Source organism: Diceros bicornis, chromosome 7 (genome assembly GCF_020826845.1).
Source record: "Diceros bicornis minor isolate mBicDic1 chromosome 7, mDicBic1.mat.cur, whole genome shotgun sequence".
Lineage (NCBI taxonomy): Eukaryota > Metazoa > Chordata > Mammalia > Perissodactyla > Rhinocerotidae > Diceros > Diceros bicornis.
The window spans coordinates 13249225-13266153 of NC_080746.1; the positions used below are offsets into that span (position 1 = coordinate 13249225).

Below are 16929 nucleotides of genomic sequence, written 5' to 3' on the forward strand. Positions count from 1 at the left end.
ATTATGGGTTTTGTAATGGATTTTAGAAATGTATTGTCTCTTAATATCATCTTCCTATTTCCTCTTCTTAAATAGATAAACAGATACGAGAAAATACTTCCTCTAAAGCATCGTATTTTGTGTGCCTAATAAGATTAGGTATGTTTGTGTGTCTCTGTAACTCCTGTGACTCTATAACTAATATTATCCTCAGTACCTTAATCCCTGAGGAAAGAATCCAAGGAGCATGGAAAGCAGCTAGAGACAGATTTCTTATCCCTATAGGGGGCAGCCAATTTTGACTGGTTGAGGACAGTGAGGATCTGTGACAGTCCAAGACGTACACTTTAATAGCCATCTCTGTGCCAAATCACCCTTCATTTCATTTTTCTTGCTTCCTTTAGAATGTAATTATTCCCCTTTTCTGCCTATAAACATTTCAGTTTCTCCATATTGCTAAGAATAGTCTTAACTACCATTTATAGAATACGATCTGTTTTCTAGGCACTGTGATGACCATTTTACAGACATCATCTCATTTAATCGTCACATCACTGTTCATAAAGTAGAGTTTTCATTTTGTAAAACAGAGCTTTGAGGACCTGAGACTTCAAATAACGGACCCAAGATTGCACATTAAGTGGCAAACCAAACCTTGAACTCAGATCCAGTTAACTCCAAAGCCCCTACTCTTAATCCCTCTACCACATGACTGCCCTAAAAGACCTGCTTGGCAATTTACTTTCTTCATTACCTCTCTCCAGAGCTTGTGATACATGGAAAGTGTTCAATAAATAGCTGGTAAAATGTGTACTGACATAGGTCATGTTTACGTGTTGACTTTACGATTATCTCCATTTATTCTGTGCCACTATCCATTGTACCCATCTGTAGATGGTGGCACTGAGATATAACAATCAGGGTCCTGCCCTTCATAACACATCTACTTATGGTAAAGCCAAACCTACATCCAAGCCCTCTTAACTCCTATTATCATGATTTTCCTGCTGCGCCGTGCTGACAATATCCCAAATTACTCTTTAGTGGAAAAGGATTGGAAAGACTTCTGTCCAGTGTTGTTTCAAGATAAGATGGCCTAATTATGGGGTTCAATGATCATACTCATCTGGTTCTTCTACCAAGTTACGTTTTCCAACTTGGCCTCCAATATTACTGTAGTTGATAATTATTTCTCAGTTTTCTCCAGAATCCAGAGAGAAAGAAGGGGCATCATTTTCTAGAGATCTCACAGACACACTGGCCCTTATTTTCTATGACATTTTAGTGATTTGTACTTTTTGTATTCCATTTTTACTCCCAAAAGTTTCCATCCGATTTGAAACCTTAAAACAAAAAAGATTTTCACTTTTTTGTTGGTGTTTTCAGCCAATAAAATAAATTTCTGCCTTGAAAAGCATGAACAAAAAGTACAAAAAGAAGCCCATTTAGGTGTAGATAAATGGTTTGAAGTGTAATATGAGGGTTCCATGGCCTCTCCTACACTCACTAGCAAAATCTAAGATCACACAGAATTTTATTTCCACATTTTGGGAAGGCCTATCCTAGATAATATGCTAGATTCAAGTAATTCTAGCACACATTTGCTGTCCTATTGATACTGAGCAAGGACTCGATCTACTCGGCACGAGACAAAAACCCATCCATCAAGAGGTGATGTGGTAGAGAGAGAGAAACTTTATTAAGAGATGAGCTAGCTGGTCAGAAGATGGCAGAATATCATCCTAACAACAACAACAACAAAAAACCATCTTAAAGGGGAACTGATTGGGAAAAGACTTTTTTAAGTCTAGTGGGGTTGGGGAGGGGCCTTAGCAGTGTCAGGCGTTGGATGATGGCAGACTGTTGGGTGCCTCTCTGTAGACCAAAGTTTTGCCTCTACTGAGTGTGACATTCCTGAGGAAGCTAAGAAAACATTAGTTATTTTCTTATCAGGGAAAGAACAGTTTGGGCAGAGGACTTAAATCTTCTGCTAACAAGTCATTCTCTCTACTGGTTACTGACTAGCTTGCCTATGTGCAGTTCTAAGTATTTCTCCAATGAGCATTGGGAGCATAAGATGGGAGGGTTTAAACATGGAGTCTCTCATGCTAACTTGGTTTTACTATTAATGCTGGATATTGGCAAAAGAATCCTCATGGTATGATATCTGGTAAAGCTTGGATCGTGTTTATGGACAGACACTCATCACACTAATACTTAAACTTGTTCAATAGATTTCTTTTCTATACAATAGAAAATTCCATAAGACTAGAAACTATGTTTGTCTTATTCACTGTTGTGTCCATAGGACATAGCCCAGTGACATAGTAAGCATCCCCTGTAAGTTAGTTGAATGAATGAATGGATACTACTTAGCCTTTCAAATTATGGTGTAATTGCACATTTATTCACATAAAAAGAGGAACATGAGTGAAATAATTAGGATGCAGAACAACAACATGCACTAATTTAAATATATATCCTCATTTAAGTAAAATTGAAGATACATGAAAGCTGAAATCTGAACCCCAACCACGTTTTTGACCACTTCTAAATCAGTGTTGTAATGGCTGTTTGACATTGAAAAAAATATTTAAAACAGTTTAAATCTTTCCTATATTTAAAACTTTGGTAAATCACCCAACATAATAGTTTATGTAAAACCCACATGCACACTCACACATGCACACACGTCTTCTTAAAAGCTTACTCTATCAACAACAACAACAACAAAATAACTTGATTAAAAAACGGGTAAAGGACTTAAACATTTCTCCAAAGAAGACATACCAATGGCCAACAAGCCTATGAAAAGATACTCAATATCACTAATCACTAGAGAAAAGCAAATCCAATTCACAAGGAGATATGACCTCACACTCATTAGGATAGCTACTACTTAAAAGAAAATAATGAATGTTGGCTAGGATGTGGAGAAATTGGAACTTTTGTGCACTGTTGGTGGGAATGTGAAATGGTGCAGTCGCTATGGAAAACAGTATTGCGCTTCCTCAAAAATTTAAAAATAAAATTACAATATGACCCAGCAACTCCACCTCTGTGTACACATACAAAAGAATTGGAAGCAGAATATTGAAGAGATATTCATATTTATAGTATGTTCATAGCAGCATTATTCACAATAGCAAAGAGGTCGAAGCAATCCCAGTCTCTTTTTATAATGAACAGATAAAGAAAATGTGGTATATACATACATGGAATATTATCCAGTCTTAAAAAGGAAAGAAATCTTGGCACATGCTACAACAAAGATGAACCTTGAGGACAGCATGTTCAGTGAAATAACCCAGCCACAAAAAGACAAATACTGTATGATTCCAGTTATATGAGGTCTTTAGAGTAGTCAAATTCATAGAAAAAGAAGGTAGATTGGCGGTTGCCAGGAGCTGGGGGAGGGGAAAATGGGTCGTTACTGAATGGATGTAGAGTTTCAGTTTTGCAAGATAAAGTTCTGGATATTGGTTGCACAACAGTCTGAATATACTTAACACTACTGAACTGCACACTTAAAAATGGGTAAGATAGTAAATTTTATCCCTTGTGATTTTACCACAATGTAAAAATAAGGCTGTTTATGCGGTTTTCATATATCCTGTGGTTTTTTAGTTTCCTAATTCTCTCCTTTTTCTTATAACTATGTCTATTGTTGAACTCTTTCAAATCACTGTTTAATTATTAAATACTTCAGTTTGGTGCGGGCAGAGAAGACTTTGAGAAATGTAGTCTAAGGTAGCCTTCAGGGGATCTGCCTAGAGTTACCATTTATGAGCCCTTACACCTTACCAAGCACTTTGCAATTGCTTTACATATGTTATCTAATTTATCTACATAAGGATGCTGAGATCATTTTACAGAATGTGAAACAAGGTTTAGAAATGATAGATGAATTTCCCTGTCCACACAATTTGTTTGTGGACAGAATTAGGATTCCATCTCAGATCCTCATGCAGCTATACTCAACACAGTAATTTTGCTGAAACATTGAAAATAAATATTTGACCTTTTACACCCACACCCCCAAAATTCTTTCCCCAGCTTTTTTTCCTTTCAATATCTCTGATGTATGAGAGCAATCCCACATTATTTCTTATTCCTGTCTTCAAGCCCTCTAAAAGTCTCTTCTTTTAGGCGACTGGAACTCTTTTTTTTTTTTCTTCCCACAAGTCACTCTTTTCCTTTTCTATTTTTCATTTATCCTTCCTAAATTCTCTCGTCTTCTCCTTACCCAATACACCAGTTCTACGGCAATCAAAGAAAGAAATATCATAGCAGGTAGAAGCAGTAAAAAGATTGTGAATACATATACCATATTTTTTTTCATCTCCATATAAATGTATCTATGTATAAATGGATGATTAAAGGAGTGTTCACCCAAGTGTTAAAATGGGTAATCCAACTTTGGGTGATTTTTACTTACTTCATTATTTTTTTCCTGTGTAACTTTCATGATTTTGCAATGAGATTGTAACATTTATTTTTTTTTTAAATAAAGCTATTTTCAAGATAATAAAAAGCACATTTCAGTATGGGATCAAGTGAGGTTAGTTATCTGAACTAGAAAGTTTTAAAGAAAAAAAAATCCAGGGCAATTACTCAGGATAAAGAAGTGAATAGTCATTTCTAAACCCAATGATGTACTATGTATTATGTTGTTTGTAAATTATGCCTAAACTAATTTGTGATAAGACGTTCTATTGGGGTTCTATTATTCTCATCCTCATTTTGTTACTATCATTTGTTTGTTCCAATCTTCTAGGTGTTCCCAGAAGATACCTGTGTGGGGATATTACCTGAATATTAGAATCGAAGTCTGAGTCTCAGTGTACGTTCAGGTATAGAAACTTAGAAAGCAAAACATAAAGTTCTGTTCTGATGTCATTTAATTAAGCTAAGTAAGGCATGAATTCACATACATTCCCAGTAACATTTCTCTGACCTAGTGATTATCTTTTCTTCTTTTTTCATGACCAAGTATCTCAAAATTCCATAGTCCAGTGATCTTTCCTTATTTGTCCCCCTCAATGTATTCTAGCTCCCTCCAACCACTCTCCCCCCATAGCTAGAATTATCTCTTCATATCCCTGTCCCACAGAATACACTCAAATACAATGATGCTTATACCCTCTTAAAGTTTCTTAAAACTCCTAACATAGAGACTATAATCTTGAAAGTGAGAAACTGGGCCCTGAATAATTGTTTGCTCTCAACATTTATCTCACGATTCTTTTCCTTTCTTTCCTCAAGTTCTTCAAATGTGCTGTGCTCCTTTGCAAAGCCTTTGCACATGTTATTGCCCCTGCCTAGAATGTTTTTCGCATTCCCCTCCCTGCCCTCTTACTCACTCCTCAGATCTCAGCTGGGATAACATTTTCTCAGGGAAGTCCTCCTGGACCTTCTAGGAACACCACCTAGTCATATAAATCATGATGTGAATACACGTTTACTGACATGAAAGAGCGTCATGAGCGAACTAATTAGGATACAAATACTCTTTCATTATACCCTTCAATCCGTGGAACTTTTCTTCTTAGCATTTATCACATTAAATAATTATAACTTATATATATGATTATTTGATAAATGCCTTTCTTCTACAAGACTGTAAGCTCTTTGAGGACAGGGACCATGGCTAATTTCTCTTCGCCAGAACATAGCGGTTTGGGCACATCTTAGCAGCTGCTAATAAATTTTTGAGGAATGAATATATGACCTCATTGAAACTTCTGTGAAATTTGTTCACATCACTCTCTCTTCTTTTGTCAGTCTTTTCTTGTCTTTATTTAGTTTCTTATCTAGTTTAGATATTTGACCATTATCGTAACTAGCTCCAAATTACTCCAATCTTGCCCTCCATGCTGTCTCCTCTCCCAGTCTTCAGTGAACCCACCTGCCCTCTCCCTTCCTGTACCATCCTGCTAGGCTTTCTTAAAGAAAAATCACACACCAGTCAGTTTAGCAACACTATAAATTCATCATCACCACCTCAAGTGTTTGCTGTTACTCTTCTCTATTGGAATTGCATTCACGTCCTATTGGAATGACTGTTGATATGGGGTTGGGGCCTAAGACTTTTACTCCACCCTTGGGTTCTAACTCATAAAGAATGAAAACCGGATTCACCAGCAAACTGAGGACTCGAAGATCAGCAAGATTTTAACATCCCCCGTCACAGGGTTGTCTGATAAGCTGAGTAGAAAACGTGGCTTAAACTGAGTCCAGGTGGAGACTCTTCCTCTTCCCTGGCTGACGTGGACACCGCAGGAGCTGTCGTACAGGAGCCACCTGATTTATCCTCCCAGTCACAGGAGGGAAAGCTGAAACAAGGAGAGAGGAGAACGGCGTCTTCTCCCTCTAGTGCTCCTTGTTCCTCACCCTTTCTGTGTCTCATATGGAAAACCTAGATCGAGCACATCATTCTATCATTCAATTTTCTATATGACTTTTGCTATCAAGCACAGTGCTTATGCATTGCAAGCCTTTTTCAGTAAATTTTAGTCTTTAAGAAATTAAATTTCCTAAAGGGTGAAATGCTCTTTTGTATGATCACTTCTTCAATGTGCCCTTCATCTGTTGAAGAAAACAAAAATACTGAATACGTGGCTTTGCCAAGTAAAATGTAAATAAAATACTAATTTTAAAAGTTATGTTTTATTAAATATAAATATTTGTATGTTCAAGACCCACCTAGCATCTACATTTAACACAAATAACTTGGATACAAAGTTTTAGTTATGCAAGATGAAGAAGTTCTGGAGATCTAATGTGTGACTATAATTAACAATAGAATACTGTATTGAATACTTGAAATTTGCTGAAATGGTAAGTTTTAAGTGTTTTCACCATACACACACAAAAAGTTTATTCTGTTGGGTGATGTATATGTTAATTACTCTGATTATGATGATCATTTCACAATGTATACATGTATCAAAACACCACATTATACACCTTAAATATATACAGTTCTTATTTGTATTCAATAAAGTTGTTAAAAACAGAAGGGTGAATGAAAGCTGCATTTACGGGTTCAGCTTCAAGGCCAAGAATTAGTGTTTCGGTTATCTATTGCTGCATAAAACACAAAATAGAACTTAGTGGCTCAAAATAACTATTAATTTTTGTAAACAACAAATTGAACCTTTGCTTAAAAGGGGCAGAAAAAATACAACTTGCAATTATACTTTTGTTGCTTGTGATAAGTCTGGAACATCTTTACTTTTTCTGAAGGAAATTACAAACAAAAATAAGAAAACTTCCTGGGTTATTTTGTTAGTCTGTCCTATTGTGATCTGATCACTCCTTGTTCTATAAGAAGTATCGTCACTGAAAACATCTGACCTTTTGAGAATGTAGAACATTTGTGTTTTCACTGTGACCATGATATTAATTTAGCAAATGCCACTTTGATTCTAAAATGTTCAGATTGGACTTCTAAAAGAGTCCATGACATTTTTACCTGGATAAATTTTTACCAGACCAAGGTAAATTTAATGGTATTTTACTTCCTGGTCAAAAATGTATTTATCATCGTTTTTATTTCTACAGATTATTTTTCAAGTCAGTCATCATGCTTCAAATCATTAAAAATAATCAAGGATAAGTAGGATGGTAGAATTATTAACTTTCATATTCTTTCATCATTAGTTAACTGAGCAACAGAAACATTAAGTCTAGTTTTTAAATCAAAATTCCAGATGTATTTGGAATAATATAAATCCTTAAACACTGAAACTTGATGATCAGAAACTTTATGTCCAAAAGTCCTAAAGAAGAGGCCAAATCCCAATTCCTTTCAGAGTAAGCTTTACGACTTGGGGCAAGTTATTTAAGTTCTTTGATCCTGACTTTCCTCATCTGTAGAAGACTCCATCAGTGTTCTTTGAGGTTTAAATAAGACTGTAACACACTCTTTTCCTCTCAGAGAGAGTCTCTAAGTTTTGTGAGCAAAGAGACTATGCCTAATCACCTCCTCCCGACCTTTCTGGCTCTCCTGGCAAATAATGCCCTGCCTGACATAATTGGTACTCAGGATTTCTTGGAATAAATGAATCCATGTATGCATAAATAAGCAAATGAATGAATGTATTCAATGAGGAATTTGGTCATCCACATGTCCCTCAAATAGTTATTGAGTATGAAATGCATTTAACCTAGAAGCATGAACAGATGCCAAGTACTCTAAGACAGATACTACAAGTGATAGCTTAAAATTCTTTTTGGCTTCTCTGCATATTTCTTCTCCCCTTCTCCTGGCACAGGGCTTTCCCCTACCCTTTGGAGAATTGCCCATCTCCATCCCACTGTACCCTGTACCCTGGTAGGCATGCAACCCAGCCAAGGAAATCAGATTTGAATCTTGAACTGGGGTACACAGAAGCCATAGGCAGCCGAGGCTGAATCACGTGATGGCAGTGCCCTGAGGCTGCTCCATAAATTCTTATTACTGAGGCCTCTGGAAGTGCCCTGGTTCCCACCCTTCTGTGAGCCCAGTTTTTCATCCCTTTATTTAATTGTCACAACTACCCTAGTGACTGTTGCTTGCAATAAGTCAATCATATTGATACAGTGTAGTAAAATAACATGACATTTATAAAACAGCACACACATAAGAAAAAACAGTAACTTTAAAAAATACATATAAATATATGTGATATATGTGCCAATGAATTTTTTGAAAATTATTGTTCCACTGAAGTATATTTTACAAAGGAAGCCATAAAAGATTTCATCTTTAATCAGTTTCCCTCTCTCTCTCTCCCCCTCTGTCTCTGTCTCTCTCGCTCCCTCTCTCATTTCAGATGTCCAATTATACTCAGTAGTTAATCACTCCCTAGCTCAGTGAGATTCCTGACTTGGGGGATTAATACCCAAAGGATAACCAAGGTTATTTAAAATCTCCTATGTTTGGGAACTGTTGCAGTTCCCAGAGTTGGAAAGGAAATTACTGTGAGGGATTTGAAGCACATTTAGATTTGTAACACCCTATTTGAAAGTGGTTGCAAAAGAGAAGAATTCAAGATATTTACCTGCAGACTGCAAGCTGATGGGGATTTAGGCAGGGGATGGCTCCTTCCTTCTGCTGGAGAAGGAAAGAAAAACAACATTTAATAGCACCAACCAGATATGTTCCCTGTTTGCTATGTAAGTGCCCAAATTTGGTCCCTAACTTTTGTTTTATTTTGGCTCAGTGTCTCCTCTCACAGTTGTCAAAAAAATTTAACAAAGATAGAGATAGATAGGGTCTTAGGCAATAGGATTGATGGGTTGATCTATAATTTAAAGATCTTACAGTGTTGGAAAAGTTAAATAGAGTAGAGAAAGTATCACAATTTTTCAAAATATGGAAACTGGAAAGGAGCCTCTACTACTCCTACCCCTGTGCCTTCTCCTGCCATAAGTTGGGAAATTGCTTAACTTGGATCTGGTTACACAGTTACAGATTTTGGAGACTGAAATGGGCACTACCAGCTACTCATTGCACAAAATTCAGGAAAATGGAGACAACCAGATACTCATGTGTACTAAAATCCAGAGCATACGGGCCCTATTACAGTATTTTTCTGTTCCTTAAGAGCTATTTAAGATCCTTCTTTTGGCTAATTTCTCATTACTTACCATCATATCTAGGAAGACAATATGGAAAAGATTCTGTATCTTTTCTAAGTATGGCTTATATGATCACAAATGATTTTTGGAGAGTTAATGTAACCAAATTGTCTTAGATGAATATAAGAAACTTGTGTGGGACCTTGTTTGATTCTTTATATTTATCCTTTCAATCACAAAGTGTATTCAGAATTAATGTAATTTAATAGTGTATGTGAAGAATGGAAGCTAAGAGAGTGGTGATATAAGGCTTCTTGGTGAGATTGTAATAAGGAGCACCTGTAAAAAGAAACTGCACTGCAGAGAGACATCCAGTATGGAGAGAAGAAACAGATCAAGACAATTCTAACAGGAAGCGCTAGTCTGCGTATATCTAGATCATTTACTCCTTTTCCATTTCACTGATTCAAACACAACTCATTTGCATACGTATTAAATTTAACCACAAATTTCTTTTTACAGACACCCAAGAGTTGATTCTTCCATAAAAATGAGAAATCATACAATGGTGACTGAATTCATCCTGCTGGGAATCCCTGAGACAGAAGGCCTAGAGATTGTCCTTTTTCTCCTGTTTTTATCATTATATTCATGTACTCTCTTGGGAAATGTGCTCATCCTTACAGCTGTCATCTCCTCCTCTCAGCTTCACACTCCTATGTATTTTTTCTTGGGAAATCTCTCCATGTTTGACCTGAGTTTCTCTTCAACAACTGCTCCCAAGATGCTGTTATACCTTTCAGGGCAGAGTCACAGTATCTCTTTCCAGGGCTGTGTGTCCCAGCTCTTCTTCTACCATTTCCTCGGCTGTACTGAAGGTTTCCTGTACACTGTGATGGCCTATGACCGCTTTGTTGCCATATGTTATCCTTTGAGATACATGGTGATAATGAACCACAAGGTCTGCTCCATCTTGGCCACAGGGACCTGGCTGGGTGGCTGTGTCCATGCCATTATCCTAATCTCCCTCACCTTCCAGTTGTCCTACTGTGGCTCTAATGAGGTGGGCTATTACTTCTGTGACATACCTGCAATCCTACCTCTAGCCTGTGGCGATACATCTCTAGCTCAGAGGGTAGGTTTTACAAATGTTGGTCTTTTGTCTCTCATTTGCTTTTTTCTCATCCTTGTTTCCTACACTTGTATTGGGATCTCCATATCGCAAATTCGCTCAGCAGAGGGCAGGCAACGGGCATTCTCTACGTGCAGTGCGCACATCACTGCAATTCTTTGTGCTTACGGGCCAGTAATCATCATCTATCTACAGCCCAATCCCAGTGCCTTGCTTGGTGCTGTAATTCAGATGTTGAATAATCTTGTAACCCCCATGTTGAACCCACTGATCTATAGCCTGAGGAATAAGGACGTAAAATCAGCCCTGAGGAATGTATTTGCCAAGAGAGGCTTGGCTCTGGAGAATAAATGAGAAAATCTAAAGCTTTGCTGGGCAAAGTTTGATTCTCCACTTCTTAGGACAAATTCTCACCTGCAGTTTCCGAGGCATGTTGAAATTAAATGTACTCTTAATCAATCTATCACTTAAACTTGCTAACTTTTAAAATATATGTCTGTTTTCATATTTCCCTGTTTCATAATGAAATATGATTAATAGAGTCACTTAGCAGATATTGAACTGCCTCTTATGCTGCATGGATGCTCTCCCAGCACCACCTTCCTCCCCCAAACATTTCTTAGTTCTTTGAGTCATCGAAAGAGTTAAGAGAACATATTTTCTTGCTCATAATCTCAGTTAAAAGTATATTCATATCTATATAGAGGGAAGGGAGAATGGAAAAAACATTCAAAAGAGGCCCAGCTTAACACAGAATATAAGAATTCAATATCCTTTCTTGTTGTAGAGTATAACCTCCAATTTTCTGCCAATCAACACCAAACTCAAACTAACTTAAGTAATGCTTAAGGTAAGATCTTTTTAGTGTGTAGTCTAGTGTGATTTAAGGATTTTTCTAGTGTGCACATTCCTTTGGGATCTGGATTTTCTTCCTGCATTATTAGATTCCTGGAAGGCTATGAACTTGAATCATTTCTCATTAGCTCCTAAAAGAATCAGCTTTAGTTTTGTAAAATATAGTAAAAAACAAACAAACAAACAAACAAACAAAATACCCATCTAGTTTAAATATGTTACTACATGTTTTTCCAAAACAACGAATATTGATTTATCTCTGTCTGTTACAGAAAGCCCATGTTAGAATTTTCATTTACATTCAGGTAGCAATAAATTTGCCTCTCCATTGAAAACAATCTGTTTCTTCCTTTCTCAAAATAAGATTTATATAATTTATTTTGATTCCTCTAATCTCTGTGTTCCATCATGTTAAGGAAAAAAATAGGTAAATTTTATTTATAGAAACTATGTTAACTTTACAACTAAAATATTCTCATTCTTCTTTTCCTGATTTTGTTTTCTCTTTCTTTTTATATTTTACCTACCAGTTGTTTATGACTTTTCTTTTAGGCCACATTAAATCCTTTTTGGAACGAAGCAGAGAATTAATAATGCACTAAAACATACAAAAAATAATGATAAAGCTGTATTTTAGAAGTAAAACAGTATTTTTCATAATGGAATGATTATTTTCTTCCTTCTCTTACTTTCAGTTCCTGTCTCTCATCACAGATGATTGAAAATAAGTTCTCTAGGCAGAAACTATAAGCATCTCACTGAGTGTGGAGTAAGCTATTGGAAAATATTAAGTGAGCTCCAGTGACAGGAGATGCCATTCACCAGTGCCTTATGGTTTACTGTATAAGAATCTCTAATGTGAGATGCTGTAATTGTACCTTACAAATAATTAGATAGTCACTGTGGCTAGAAATCAAAAGGACAATAACCAATGTCAAGCAACCTTTATTACACTTCCAGGGGTTACAAACTTCCAGATAAGCCACAATTGAACTGAAATATTAAACATCAAATGTTAAAGGGTAAAATGTAATTAATGGCTCAATTTCCCTTATCTTTTTAATATAAACATCAAAAAAATTAATAACTTCCATTATAGCAACGTTTTTATCATTTTAAGTGTTCTATTAAACAAAAAACACAATAGTCATTGCTATTCTGGAAGCCCTGTCACGCTATCATCAGCTGCATTCGTACTCATTAACCTCTTTCTTCCTCTAAACTCCAAGGATTCATACTAATTGCTTTCCATCTTCCTGAACACAAACACTCATTTTTTTCCTTCCCTGTACTCCCCCTTTGGCATGCCAATGCTGAAATAGGTATATGTTTTACAACTTTCACTCTTCTGTTCTTTTAACACACACACACATACACACACACACAGTTTTTGTTTTCAGCATTTTACCACTTGTCACTACAGGGAAACAGATGGTAATACTAAAAAATAATAGACCCTTGTAAAAGTACAATGATTTAGAAAGTCTCTTTGAATTTTACCGTAACAGTTTTCCTCTAATGTTTATTAAAATGTAATTCCAGCTAGTCCTGTCTTTCTTCTCTCCTCCAATTTCTTCACCTTCCAATATTCTTTAGTCAATGGCAGAATCAAAAGTAGAATCTAGGTCTTATAGTTTGCAGGTCAGTTCTTTTTCTGCTTCACAAATTTATAAATGCCAACTGAGGCATTTATAGATGGTCTTGATGCTACATAACTTTGCTTAATTTCCAGACAAGTCATCATAACAATAAAAATACTAAATAAAAAGGAATTCATCATTTTGTTGTAAAAGGTCATCTTTATTGAATCCAAACCTTTATTTCTCCTTACATAAAACATATAAAAGCTTTTAAACATAAAGAAATCTAATACAAAAGAAATAATTTATAACTTTATGTTCTAATGAAGCATCCCTAGAAACTTCATCAATTGATTTTTTAAATTTTGACATCATTTCAGACTTAGAGAAAAGTTGGAAAGGTAGTACAAAGAATCTATGTATACTCTTAACTCAGATTCCCAGTGCTATATTTGCTTTATTCCCTCTTTATCTCTGTTTATATATATATAGATATATATGTCTGTATATATATCTATCTGTGTGTGTATGTATACACATGCATATTGCGTGTGTGCTCATTTTTTTTATGAACCAGAATAAGTTGTAGACACAATGAGTTACAGACATAATGTCCTTTTTCCCTACATACCTTACTTACAGTGTGTTTTCTAAAAACAAGAACACCCTCTTATATAACTGTAATATAGTTATCAAAACCAGGAAATGAACACTGATATGATACTATTATGTAATCTACAGGCATTCTTTAGATTTTACCAATGATTCCAATAATGTCCTTTATAGCAAAAAAAAAAAAAAAAAAAATCAAGATCATATGTTAAACAAAGTTATTTCTCTTTGGTTTCTTTTCATCTAGAATTGTTCTTTTGTCATGCTTTGTATTCCAGGATATTAATGTTTTTGAAGATTTTAAGCCTGGTATTTTGTAGAACATCATCAATTTTAGTTTGTCTGATGTTTCCTCTTCATTAGATTCAGGTTATGCATTTTTGGCAGGACTAACTCAGAAATAATGTTGTATTCTTCCCAGCATATCATATCAGGAGGCAAGTGCTGTGGATTTGTCCCATAACTAGTGAGGTTAATTCTGATCATTTTTTTAAGGTGATGTCTGCTAGATCACTCAAGTGCAAAATTATTATTTTGCTTTCCTAATTAATGGTGATCTTTTTTGGGGGGAGAAGTACTTTGCAAGTACATAAATATCCTGTTACTCCTCAAATTTTTGCCTGCTAGTTTTAGCATCCATGGATGATTGTTGCCTGAATCAATTATTATTATGATAGTTGCCAAGTAATGATTTTGCAATTTAATCATTCCTACTGTACTTATTAATTGGCTTTTCACTGTAAGGAAGAGCTTTCCTTTCTCCCTATTTATTTATATCAAAATGAGGTTCTATGAAACTGAATAAACTGTATGATACCTATCTTGTTGAGACTATGACAAAAGCTGTAGCTGTAATCATTAGATGAGATGATCACAGTCAGACCTTACCTCATTGGGGAGGAGCATTGCTTTTTAGGAGGCAGATGTGAAAGGTGTCAGAAGAAGATTCTTCCACTGGACTAGATGACTTCTAAGTTCCCTTCCAACTCTGACATACTAATTCTGTGATTCTGTACAATTGTGGATCAACTTATCTCATTGGGAAAATGGGATTCTGGATAGAGGAAAGAATGCAAATGGCAGATAATAATGTGACTGAAAAAAAACATTTTTTCTTGGCATGAAATCCTTGCTAAATCACCCAAAAAATAAAAACAATTTCTCTTTCACTTGCTTAGGGCAAGCTAGTTTTCAAATATAGATATGAAACACTAGGCAACAACACCAGTCAACCAAATAACAGGATTTATTTGTTTTAAGCATATAAAAGACAAGTGGCACAATCAGGATATATTACAGAGACATCAGCAACATTTTTCAAGACAGAAGGTACAAGATTCTTGGACGTAAATCTCTCCATTGAACACAGGGCTGTTTATGATAATATAGGAATGAGTAAATTTACCCCTAGAAACGTTGTTGACTCCCTTCAGACCCAGAATAATGGACATTAGAACATAAGACTAGACCAACCCTGTATATATATGCTTCCTACTGTGACAACTTGGGACAGATAGACCTCATCAATCTCAGTATTACAGGAGTATACAACATGATCATAGGATGGAGGACACAGTAAACTCAGACCATCACAGAGTCCTCAGCCATTGCTCTCAGATGCAGCAGTCCATGAAGTTGCCTGTGAATACCTTCCTGAACTAGGTGCTGCAGAATTAGAAAAGGAATCCATTTCCCCGAATTCTCAGGGGATCACATCAAGAATTCCATTGTCCATTTCACTCAACATTTAGTCTCAGTCTGTACTCTTATACCACTTGATACTGTTTTGGAATTTCACATTTTCTACAACACAAAATTGCCCTGTACTCTGTACTAGCCAGAAGCCCTGAAGTCAAATGGCCTGGGGCCAGAAGACTTCTAAAACATGATGGCTTTGCCCATTAACATATTAATATTGAATCTTCATAGTTTTCCTTAAACTATCACCTGTGAGCACATGGTATGAAAAACTTTGCCTAAAACTCATTTAAGTGGGCAAGAAACAGTGAAATGGCACACTCCTAACAGTTTTAGAACATTCGTAGGAGATGGGCACTGAGTAGTGTGAGGTCTTGTGTTGCGCAATCATACGTAGAATAAATCACCTCTGTAGAGTGAAAGAGATTCTGGCTGGGGCTAATGCAAGGCCATAAACATTCCTTACAGAGTTATAAATGCGGGGTACGCTGATTATGAGGTGAGTTAGAATGACTACAGAGTCATGTACCTCATAATGACCTATAGGTCAATGACAGACCACATATGCAACAGTGGTCCCATAAGATATGTACCATATAGCTTAGGTATGTAGTAGCCTATACCACTTAGGTTTGTGTAAATACACTCGATGATGTTCACACAATGACAAAATTGCCCGGCAACACATTTCTCAGAATATATTGCCATCGTGAAGGGACATATGACTGTACTTCATTCATAATTGCTGTGACAGAAAACAAGGCTCAAAAGAAATGTCAATTAATGTTAAGTATATATTGGATTATGTATTATTAGTCAACACATATTTATTGTCACTTATTATATACTATAATTAGGAACTGTACAATAATCAGGAAGTGAATAAATTGAATATGGACCCTAACTTTAAGAAACTTACATCAAATGAAAGGAATCTTAAGTAAAACCAGGAGACTATGATGTCACCATTGTAAATTTCTGAATATTGCAAAAACCAAGAATATCTGAAATTCCTCCACCAAGGAGAGAAAGAGTATCTATATGTGAATCCTTCCCCAGGATATGGGAGCCTAATGCCATAATTACCCTCTCAATAGGATATTTCTCACAATTTAAGTTTAAATCCAAAATCACAGTTTATGGGCTCCAAGCAACCTGCACAGACTGACTGGCATCCTGATAAGGCAAACATCAAGATTTTCTCCTTTCTCTCACATTTCTCTCTCATTTCCCCTACCCTACAGAATCACTAGGTCTTTACAAGATATTTTGTTGGACTAGAAGTTGGGTTGAAATTATATCATGTACTGGGTCTTGAAAGTATTATTTTGCTTGGAATGTTGCTATATTGCCAGGATTTGCTTTGGCTTTTAATTATTTAGGTATTGGGCTGGTTTCGTGAAAATGGTCTATTTTCACTTGGGAAAGTGGAAATTAATTAAGAGCCTTCATGATAGACAAATTCAAATTTGGAGGTACTAAGGGAGCCTCATCCCATTCCATCAG

General features: G+C 36.0%; 1 protein-coding gene across 1 annotated transcript; it reads left to right on the top strand.

Annotated features, from left to right (window-relative positions):
• The first annotated feature begins 10093 nt into the window (after nt 1-10093).
• LOC131407870 (putative olfactory receptor 10D4) lies at nt 10094-11032 on the top strand. The gene has a single exon (XM_058544470.1). It carries the CDS (start codon nt 10097-10099, stop codon nt 11030-11032), a length of 936 nt encoding a protein of 311 aa, XP_058400453.1. The 5' UTR covers nt 10094-10096.
• The last annotated feature ends 5897 nt before the right edge of the window (nt 11033-16929 follow it).